Source organism: Priapulus caudatus, unplaced genomic scaffold, assembly GCF_000485595.1.
Source record: "Priapulus caudatus unplaced genomic scaffold, Priapulus_caudatus-5.0.1 Scaffold11, whole genome shotgun sequence".
Taxonomy (NCBI): Eukaryota; Metazoa; Priapulida; class Priapulimorpha; order Priapulimorphida; family Priapulidae; genus Priapulus; species Priapulus caudatus.
This window is the reverse complement of record NW_014577072.1, coordinates 848372-860643: the sequence shown is the minus strand read 5'-3', so window position 1 is coordinate 860643 and position 12272 is coordinate 848372. Positions and strand designations below refer to the sequence as shown.

The following is a 12272-nucleotide window of genomic DNA, read 5'->3' as shown; positions in this document are numbered from 1 at the left end:
GACGATAGTGTATTCCTGATGACTAGGAGATAGATATCATCGATGTACATGCAACGACGACCTTGTCTTGCATCGTTTGATGCGTCGACTTTGTCGTGAAGGCAGCGACTTGATCAGCGATCTTTAACTTTCGATGATAGGCACGCGACCCATGGTAACCACTTACATCGCCGTACTCCCGCGCTCGCGCAAAGGCATCTGAGGTCCACTTGTTCTCGTTAACGCGCGAGACGCGCCCTTGCACGAGGTGACGAGACCGAACACCCTCATCCGCATCTTCCAACGGCCACCGTGCACGAAACCATGAGGTGAGCTGCCGTCTCTATTACTACCGCCCATAGCCCTAACCACAGCCAACTTGGAACTGTCTCATAAAATAAAAAAACAATGGTAAATAAACACGAAATGTATTTACTACCAATCCGTTCTTAAAAATGTTCTCTACTCTATTTCGCCTTATGATTCCGATAATCTTCCTGCAAATGCCGCAAATTGCTTCTCTCAACACACAGTACACTCGCACCACTGGTTATATTTTTGCTTGAGCCAGTGTCGTGCGTGCGTGTACTTGTTGTGCCTGCCAGAGGTAGCATTTTGTACGGTTATTTACTAGCGCAATGTTATCCAATATAGCTCGAAATAAAGTTTAGATAAACATTAAGACGTTGGTAGTTAAATAATTTCGTGTTAGTTTTACAATTATTTGCTTTTATTGAACGTTCGAATTGCCTTGAGCCCTAATAACGCCCTCTAACTATCCATTCTCATTGCTGACTGCCGCCTGTAACGTTTTATCGCTATAAAAGCGTCTTCGCGTATATACACTGTGCCCACTTTAACGCGCTATATAACAATGGAAACATTCTAGCCGTCACTTAAGGTCATAAGGCTACGCGTGCACGCATGAAAACCCTGCACGCGCAGTTGAGTTGCGGAATCGAGAGTATAATAAGCACCTGTGTAAAAACAGTAGTATGCGATGACAATCAGCTGTATGACATTATTAAACCCGACGGATAAATTCGGTTTGATCAATCTCTCATTCTGCTCTGGCTTTCTGCAAGCCGAGATCAGTTCGTGATGAATCAGTCCACGCCTGCCGATAACGTTAATCTGGAAAATTTACACGGCCCCACCTCTATGTCTTTTCCACAATAAAAAACATACACAGCTCAGTTTGCTTGGACGTTCTTGATGAAATAATACACAACCGGAGGGGGGGTCGGGGGGCGGCACATCAATGCCATTTTTTGGCGATTACCGAATTCAATTTATATCATATTATTAGTTGCCTCTAAATACTTTGCATTCCTTTACTCCGCTCAAAGACGTTCGCATCGTCTTTCATTTCGCCCTCATAACGATTGTGGCCGCCGCCAGTGTTCAGAAGGTCAGCTACTCACTACGATCCTTTTTCATGAGTTGGCACTGATTTTGCATTTCAGCTATTCTCGTTGCGCTGTCCCGCAAGAAGTTTAACTTTGCTTTTATCGCTATTTCACACATCCGCCCTTTTACCGTATTGCTGTAGCCTGTGAGCTTCCCGAACGCTTTGCACGTGGTGATAGTATGTTATCATGTTCTCTAGAAGCCATATTACTACCACGTTTCGCGGGCCATCTGAGATGAAAGAAATTGACCACATGTAAGGTTTGCAAGCATAACAATGACTGGCGCAGCTTGAGGCTATGAATCTTCCAGCATTGCAAGCAGTTGCGGTCGATGCCGCCCACTTTCATTATGCTCTATCGTTGGTCGGCACAGATATGATATGATAGGATAGATAGTGATAAATAGATATGATAGAGTAGATTAGATAATAGAAAAGAATATAAATAAATAGATAGATAGATAGATAATTAGAAGATAATATAATACTAAAATAGATAGATAGATGATAATGATAGAGAGATAGTATAGCATAAATTAGATTAGATAGATTAGATTAGATAGATTAGAGAGATAGATAGCATAATTAGAGCATTAAGTATATGATAGATAAGATAGAGTTAGATATGATTAGCGTATGATAGATAGATAATCAGAAATTAGATAGATATATAGATAGAGTAGTATTAGATCTGGATAAATATGATGTATAATATATTAGTGCAAGATTAGATATATAGATAAAATTTAGATAGATACGGTAGTTAACTAGATAAATTAGATAGATAATTGATAGTATGATAGATAGATTAGATAGTATAGATTAATATGATAGATAGATATAATAGTAGATTGATACATAGTTAGATAGATAGATAGTTTAGATAGATAGATAGATAGATAATATTGATAATAGATAGATAGATATGATAGATAGATAGATAAGATAATGTTTAATATGTATAGATACGGATTAAGGAAATAGATTAGATAGATATTATATATAGATTATGATAGTATAGAGAGCAATAGCATCAGATAAAATATAGATAGATAGATAGATGAGATTAGATTAGTAGATAGATAGATAGATATATATATAGAAGAAGATACGATAGATAGAATTGATAGATAGGATATTAATATAGCAAGATAGATAGATAGATAGCTATAATATTATAGAGCATAGATAGGACAGAAAAAAACAACAGAAGATAGTATGTAATTATATATATATATATATTATATTAGTATATAGTATATATTTATATAATAGAGAGAGAGAGACGAGAGAGAGAGAGAGAGAGAGAGAGAATCTGATAAGAAGAGAGAGAGATACTAGAGAGTGAGAGGTATCGAGAGTAGACGAGAGCGAGAGAAAGAGAAGAAAGAAGGAGAGAGGAGGAAGAAAAAAGAGAGAGAAGAGAGGATGAAGACGAGAGATGAGATGAGAGAAAATGCACCATGAAGAGAGTATGAGAGAAAGTGAGCGAGGGAGAATGGCGTGTTACAAAAATTTAGATACGAAACAAAATAATGAGTGTGAGCATTGTTTAATAAACCATGAGACTCGCGTAAGCAGATTAGCACTGAGCTAACGATGTCTGTGAACGGTCTTCTTAATAGCGGATGTTATTAAACAGATGCGGCGCAGTTAATAATTCTTACATGCTGTTAGACAACATCGTATTCCATCGCGATCTCTGCATATACAAGTAATTTAGTTGAGCCTAGCCAAACACGATGTTGTGTTGCTGTGAAGCCCCCCAACGTCAGTTAGTCTTGTCGGACGCGACTGATGCTGACTATTCATGACCGGACTACAGGGAGAGTTTTATTATTAAACGATTTTACGTGCTTTGATATCTGCGCGATAATTGGGCCGCGAGAGCAAAAACAGCACATCGTTACTAACCCTTACCTATTAATCACAACATTCTCCGCCTGCCAAGTCATTCCGCACGATCTCTAGCCTTGCTCCACATGAGATCACGCGGGAATAACTTCCATATTTACTGTGTACGTCTTCGTCTTCGTTATTAACTACCGCATAATGTTTACGGTTGAGCTGCTCTATTATTTACCTATCCCGAAGCTTATATTTTTTCTGTCAGATGAAGTCCTATATATATCTTGTCTATCATGAATTATAGTAAGTTTAATACATGTGAATCATTAGCTATTGATGTTATGTTCTCATTTGTCATATCAATTCAAACGCAGGACAACAGGAACTCAAGAAAGCTATCCCTGCGTCGATATAAACAATATCATGAGCAGCATCTGTTATTGACCCGTGTGAATGATGTTTATAATATTAATAAAGACATCTATAGTTTGATTATTATATAATACCGCCCGTGATGTGTGTGGCGGGAAGATTTGGCTGATCGTATTATATATCGCTCCTGTCCATCGCATATATTAGACGATCACATTCCGTAGATTTTCAGCCTGGCTTATATTCATTTCCAAGGCATGCGACTGAACACCTGTTTATTATCTTTACTTTCAGGCTGAAGCATCGTTCTCCTGCCAAATGCAGCTCAGCCGCCTAATCGTTGACACGCAGAATTGCCAGATTTGAACTCGCCGCAGCTGTTACGTCATGCGCCAATTTTATCACTCTTCGTGAGACTCGTGTTTCGTAATATTTAATAGTTCGCGATTATAACCACCGGTCCTAGCAAGGCACATCATTAATATTACGATATGCAATTTGACATTTGCCTACTTTAAATAATGTTTAGTTATATTAATATTGAGATGATAAATTTATTCGACGCTAATAGTAATTCGCAACATTTGATAACGCATGAACTATTAATATAATTATTTTCTAGTCGCTCACACACACGTATACTCGTTTTTTTATGGAAATTACGGATGCGCCGTTTACAATCAATACTGCAATTAAACTGCCTCAGTTCAATGTCCGTGATTATACCGGCACTGAAATCTACCAAACCGCACATTACATCGGGTAAGCAAATACTAATATGTAGAAGGCCGATGGCATTGATATTCCCTCACAATAATATATTCACTCTCTAATATAATTTTTAGGTAATGTGCATGCATTTTACCTGAACATGATTCACAGAGTACCTTTCGAGTTTGTTCCTTGATGAGTGTATGCGCCTCGTGCGCCCTTCATGTTGGTCCTTCGGTGAGATTATGTGCACGCAGGTAACGGATTAACATGAACTACGACGGTTTTATCGATTTACGCAGGGTTAAATTCAGTCTTTTACGGGCTATACATCAAGTTGGATCGAGACTACGAGTATCACGTGACGCAGAGCTTGATGCCATGCTTCTTTTCTCGTGATCTGCTCTGTGTATTCCTTCTGGCTCGACTCCGAGGTACGCCGGCCAGTCGTGCTCCTTGTGAGTTGCGCGTCATACTACCTTTCTCGAGCAGTGAGTGCCCACCCTGTGTGTGTGTTGGTGTGTGTGTGTTGTTGGTGTGTGTGCGTGCGGTGTTGCGTGCGCGCGTGTCGCGCGCAGCCCGCGCGCGTGTGTGTGTGTGGCCTGTTGTGTAGTGTTTGTGTGTGTTAGTGGTGTGTTGGTGTTGGTGCGCATGGTGTTGTGTGAGAATAGCGAGTAGCGAGCTAAGCGATCGAGAAGAGAGAGAAAAGAAAGAGAGAGAGAGAAGAAGAGAGTAATGTGTGAGTGTGTGGTTTGAGGGGGGGTAGGGGCGAATGCGTGCGTAAGTGCACAGTGTGTATGCTTACGCGTTGCATGAGCCTAGAATAATCAGACCCCAACATACTAGCTCAGTAGGTAGCAGCGCATTCGCAGCCTGTCCCTGCGTGCGTCCAATGATATATGCACGCATTGCGATGAAAGGAAAGTGCCTATAAACAAACATATGCAGATAATAATACGTTCTCTTACATGCTCACTGTCTGAGGTCATCTTTAACGTCCCGATGATGAATGAGGGAAATGTCCGTGAAGCTGAATGGCGTGACGCGGCGTACATGAGGGAGCGTCTGTTGGCTGCAAATGTTTCTGCTTGTATCATGAAAAATATCGACATACGCTACACGCTCTCTTTATGAACACTATTTTCATAGAGTGATTCTTCCTTATGAAAAAATATTGGCGAGTCAACTTCGTTCCTCTTTTACAGCTGTAAATTTCACTGCTTGCAGCTGCATAATAGCGCTCCTAAACTTCCTATCTATGCGCCACAACACATATCAACAATTATTTGTCATAGAAGACATAATAGTTGTCATAGGTAGAGCGTTATATTGCGTATGTCGTATTTCATAGTATGCGTAGCACAGAATCAGTCTGGGGTGCCTTACTCACTGTGGCCTACCACACTGCTGTTTCTCTCTACGTGCACTAACTATAATACGCGCCTCTCGTGTCGCTGCAGCGTTGACGACGCTCTAGCCATCTATCACGCAGAGTGCGGCCGTGCGCTTCAGCCTGCCGCCCTTCTCCTACCTGAAGGCCGATCGAACTGGTTCCTCATTGCGTTCGTGTTCATCTTCGCTCGTGCTCAGCGAGTTCCTCTCGTAAAAATACTTCACGCCGCCGATCGCTGAAGAACTCTCCGCCCGAAATATTGCTACGAGCGTTCTATTCACAGATCTTTCAGTTAATGAACACGCGCTCTTTGCTAGAGAGATGAGAAGAGACGAGAGAGAAAATAAAAAACAAGGGCGTTTAACGAAAAACTACGTCATCATACTGAAATTAATTTATATCTAACAACTTTTGTGCTTAAGAAACATCGATGCTATCACTAAACGATTTTGTATGACCGCACGTAGAAAAGTGTGGGAGTGTTTTATTGTAAAAAGTGATGACTTATACAAAGTTCAAGTTTATCATCCAATATCCCGATTCGTTATTAATGTCAGTTAATGTTTATTTGTTGAATAATGTGCCGAGTTTTTCCAAAAGGCTATTTTTTTATTGATGTGGTCGTTTACTCCTTCCACGGTACTGAGCTAGTTTTCGCTTAAAACACATCGCAAATTTCTGGCATAAAGTTTCACCTACTATTAAAAACCATATTCTTTTTGACACGAGCAAAAACGTGTATTACCGTTTTACTCTCGGCTGATCATAAGTTACATGGCTACTAACCGATGCGCCTGTTAATGAGCCTAGTTTGGCCACCGTTCACTTTTCCTCCCGGCGTATTGAGAAGGTGCCCTACGTGCACACTTATGTTAGATAGGCGTTACAGGGCAGCGTTTAGAGTTAGAATTAGGTTATGGTTAGGCTTTTCAGAAATAAGCCATGATCTAGCATAAGTATGACTGTGGGAAGATCGAACCTGACGATCTAGTGACTAGTCTTGCCACGTGACGGCATCCGCTCCTCTACGCCCATCTCTTAACTGGCTACGGAGAAAGTGACACCCCTGGCCACATGAGAAACTTGATTAAACTTGTGAGCAGTAATCGAAATAAGTTCCGAGGTTAATGTCGATTGATATAAGAAATAATTAAAATGCTAAACATGTCTTACTTGATCTGAGATATATTCATGGTCCTTAACTGTGTCGTTGTTTTCCAAAAATCTAGCGGAACTGCTAAAATCTCCCTTTTATGCCTAAATTAGAGTACGAAATAAAAATAGTGTCACTAGTCTAAATATCATTAGCTTGCTTATTCAGAAACAAGCCTTTGTTAATAGAAATAGAATTACTCGTTACATGTAAGTTAAACGGAACTATATACATACCAACAGATTAAAGATTCGCGCTCGATGAAACGTCCCCCTTCTCTGCTTCGTCGTACAGAATCACCTAGCGAATAAGGCTGTGGTGTCCGATGACGATCCACTTAATCTTGTCTATTAGATTATAATCGAAAGCTCGATTTTTGACTGCCATTATAATCTCGCGCCCGTCTGCTTCTCGATCTTGCTGGGTGTGGTGGAGAGTATAGTGAAGTGTGTGCTAGCATTTATATGCATTTTATGATCCACTATTATGTAACGCAGAAGCGATTTCTCAGAGGCCTAGATGACTCTTCGTTGCGTATAGAAACTCCTCACAGTATATTGTTCACTCGATTTTAGATGAAACAAACCGTCACTGAGCGAGCTGCTTGAGATCGACGTTCAGAGGTATCGCGGATGTGCGACGTTATTAAACTCATCTCACTCGCCAGGGACTCACCACGGTAAGAAACGATTCAAGAAAGTCATCGACGAAGACAGAAAGAAGCAAAAGACAATCGACCGGCGTCCGCGGGTGTCTCTTCCCGTTAGCTCCTCGTGTGCATCCGTCGTTTTTTGGTGCGTTTTATCTGACGGTGATACACGTACGACCAGAATCGATTGACGATATAGACTGCGTATTAATCCTATGCAGCATCTTTTGCCAGAGGCCGACCGTGGTAGAGCTCTCTTCACAGAGGTGATTTCTGTGTATTCGTTCATAAATTGTCCTTCTATTCGTTTTTTGCTTAAATATTTCATTCTACGTTTAATGTTTATATTTACGTACGCACGTTTTGATTATATTATTTTCTTAAGACTCTTACTCTATTTCAGGATTCACACCCAGGTTATCTTGTTCATCTATAGTCATATTTTTGTACATTATGTTATCACGTTTACCTATACCTATATTAATCATTATTGCGTTTTGACGCCGTTGAATCTCTAAGTATGTCATTATTGCTTTTCAGTAAAATTGTATAATTTCACATACACATCTAGTTTCTTTGCCATTAAGTATGTTGCATGCTATATACGGCCTGCGTTACGCTTGCTATGAGTTCCTCGCTTATAGAATAATATATACATACAGCATGTATATACGGTAATAACTTAGACCCGTATCTCATACAATAGCACTTCCTCCATTGGAAGCACTTTCCTTCGTCTATCCTTATAGGCACGTGTATATTAACAAGGTTAGGCTGTTTTCTTGTGTAGCTTTCCCTTCTTGCTTGTCATTATCTGTTACTGGTATCTCATATAAGCAACGTGAAAACACGAGCCAGTTATTAACGCGAGATAGTCGGCGACTGAAGTCCTTCTTCCCGAAAGGGCCGGTGGTCTGACGCTCGCACGCAACAACACACAGAGGTAACCCCTATCGCATTCTGTTACTTGGCGGACAATATCCCAGTGGTGTTGCGCGGGAATCGCGCAGTAGCGAGATTACACGACGTCGCGATGCGAAAGAACGTAAAGATGATGATGATCGATCTCAATTCTCGCGCCAAATCATCTGCGGAAATTATAACATCGAGGACCCTGGCCATGTCGATTGAGCATGCTAGAATATGGTTACGAGCGACGTACTATAGTGCGGATTCTGTCCGAGTGTAATTATGTAGGTCACGATCCTATTTACACACGCTCAGTAACAATACTATCGATAATTACGCCCGATCGTGTAAGCAAACATTTCCATTCCTAACACAGGTAGCAGTAGTTGCGTCGCATTTCTGTCGTAATACGGTATAAAAACGAATTGTTTGGGGTTAATATATACTTATGCATTTATATATTATCAGATAAGCACTAACTGTGTGTAATCGCTGAAAGGTCTTTCGATAGCGATTAGCTTTGAATGAGGTTAAGCACTGCTCTTTACTACGACTATCATCAGTGCTTTTAGTATTATAACATATCTAATATACATTTTATGTATTCATCGGTATTCCCTATGTTACCAACTTTACATTTCTTGAATATCTTTCCGCACCGACTGATTTATTATATATATATTTAAATAAACATAATTATGAATTAAATAAATCAATAAATATAATTCATATATTCATACATAACCTATCGGTTGCGATCCGAAGAAGATGACAACCGTATTCAGCTGTTTAAGATTCATTGATTTAAGATAATAATTTTCTATGAATTCCCACCTTGAGTGTTCAATCTGACTGCAGCGCTAATATGCGCCGCGGCATTGTGGAATCAGGAGTTAGTGAATTGTTTACTGCATATATTCTTCATCCGATACGTCTATTATGTTTGTGTGATAGCTTATTGCGATTTCGCTAAACGTGCGCATTCACGCCACACAGCATTACCACTTGTATAGACTGCTAGCACGCACTCAATGCGAATGCGTTACACGCCCCCGATGTGCGCTGTGCCTCGCTCATATTACTCTTCTTGTAAGTTCACTTCTATCCAAGTTTTGCCCTCGGCAGGTCGCTCTTAATAGTGATTTAATCGCCTCCCCTGCTGACCGCCTTTTATCTTCTTACGCGGCCACCATAACACGGCCACGATGATTTGACCAGCCTTCCCCTACTCGTCTTCTCTGTGTCTGCGTTATCTGCAGATCCTTTGTTGTACCGCACCGCTTCTCCTGGTTATATGTTCTTCATCTTTTTTTTTTTCTTTTTTTGTTTGTTGTGTTTCTTGTTCTGTTGCCCCTCCTCCCCCCCCCCTGCGGTGATCACCGCGTTTTGTAAGAGCGTCTGTTGTACATCCATTAGTTTCTGTGTTGTATCGCGGGGCTCTATGCTTGCGCTCTTTTTGAGCTATCAGGTGGTGTTCGGCTGTTGAAGACGGATCGTGTTGCTCTTGCAGTGGCTACGACGGTTGTTGGAATACTCTTAGCACACCAAAGAAGTTAGAAATGACGGTTTAAAATCGTGTTGAATAATCTATACGTAAAATAAGGCTTTATATCTATATCTAGTATCGAATGATGCAAGGCCGTGCTGTATTCGCATTGTTCCACTTCAGTACTGCGAGTGCAGTTATGTTCCAGGCTAATGTAATTACACTCATCACACTTACATCTTAGCACACACCCAACAGCACACACTACACACACACATGCGCATCATACATCTACATCACACCACACACACACACGTTGTCACACCACACGACATGCACTACACACACTACACACACAACACACACACACACACCACATGACAGACACACACACACATCACACACACACACAGCACAGCACACACACACACAACACACACACACACACACTAACATATATATATATATATGCGCACGTTTGTGCGCACGTGTGTGTGTTGTGTGTGTCTGCCGCGTGTGTGTGTGGTTCACCCTGTGCTGTGGGTTTGTAGATGCGTGTTGTGTGTGGTGATGTGTGGTGTGTGTGTGGTGTTGTGTGTGCCGTTTTGCTTTCTGTGTCTGTTGGTGTGGCTAATTTGTATGCTGATGGCGTGTGAATATTATCATATATTTTTATTATTATATAGTATCACTATATATATTTGCTGGAAAGCGTTGGCACATATTATCGAATCACTGCTAGGAAGCTGATACATCAGGCCACCACCAGGTAAACGCCTCACTGCTCGATGTGGCCATATTCACCAAAACATTTAACACACTCTGTGCTCTACAATGTGGTGGCAAATAAGCGTATCAACGCCCAAAGCTAGCTGCACCGACCGTGGCATGTCGATCTGTTACGTGAAGGCAAAGCTCGGAATCGTGGGATCCGCTACTAGGCGTGCCGTCAAAAGTAAGACATAGGAATTTCATGCTGTCTACCTGGTTTGACCAGTTAACGCAGCACCTGTGCCACGAGCAGTCATAATGCATTATCATTGTGCTTGGGGCAGTGTGACATACGTGAAGTTAACGGATTGGTCAGATTACTGTGTTTTAGCTTCACCAGAAATTATTGCTATCATTGCTTAGTTAGTACAGGTAGATATCTTGACATGGTGCGGTGTACTGTAGAGAACTCAACGGAAGCAGAACTACTTACGCAAGAAATGCCATTTAGGTTCAGTTGAGATCTCTACAATGAAAAACGTTCTCTGCTGATTTCACGAGAATTTCAAGATTTATGTTTACAATAATATCTGTGACACATCTATATAGTGTCCGCAGAACGTGCGCAGGTTTCCGAACCCCGCTGTAAGCAAATACACCTCAGGTTTACGACCCGCTCTTTGGTACACGGCAGTAAATGATACGTAGCTGAACTGATGGAACACATAACCGATATTTTTTCATCGGGTCTATCACAGCCGATTCAATCGGGACGTGTAGCGATTTTATTGACTCAGACGAAAAGAAGCGGAATTTGTACCACAGCTAGTATTTTCTGGCTGTTTGTAGCACGTGTAGTAACGTCAACATAGCCTAGCGTGGTAGGTGTGACAAGAAGGTGTAGAGCAGTGATGGAGACCACTTGTCACCGTTAGGCTACATGGCGAGATTCGTGCTGAGCACGGAGCGTGAGTTTCGTGCTCAGCAGGAACCTCACACCCCCGCACACGCTGAGTTTTCAGCTTCGCGAGACCAAAATTATCAAACACGACAGATATTTTCCTCACCGCCTCACGAGACCGAAAACTCAGTGAAATCGACCCCGCACACGGTGAGGTTCCTGCTGAGCACGAAACTCACGCTCCGTGCTGAGCACGAACCTTACCGTGTGCGGGGGCCTTTAAGTGTCACCCTATTGTGCGTTGGCCTGTTATCACGAAAGTGAACAAAGTGATGCAATGAGAGCATCATCACACTAATTGTGTAAATGAGTATCACGCGATTAGCATTTTGTACCTGGTCACATGTGTGTCACCTCTACACACTAAATTGTAACCACTCTCGTGTGTCGTAAATGGACGTCTTCCCACTTCGGTGACACCGCAATCTCACCAGTGTCGTGTTATAGTCGATGATGCTGATTTCATCGTACACATTACAGCCGTACTGCCAGGTATCGAGGACTTTCTTCGTCGAGGCTTAGCCGTTGAGGAGCTATCGCCGACGGCAGAGACAACCCGGCAGCAGCTACTGCGCACGCTCGACGAGCAGGCAATAAAACGCAGGTAAACTATTACATATATTTACGTCACGTCTTGCCAATTTATATAGATCTCTAGATATAAGGCTGTCCGATTAATCATATATATA

The 12272-nt window shown here is 41.5% G+C and overlaps 1 protein-coding gene across 1 annotated transcript in view; it reads left to right on the top strand.

Annotated features, from left to right (window-relative positions):
* Positions 1-12272, top strand: part of LOC106807384 — a gene marked incomplete at its 3' end in the record, with an annotated part of 17535 nt that overhangs the window by 1551 nt on the left and 3712 nt on the right. The window contains 1 exon segment of the mRNA XM_014809703.1: positions 12064-12187. Coding sequence (XP_014665189.1) covers positions 12064-12187 — 124 coding nt within the window.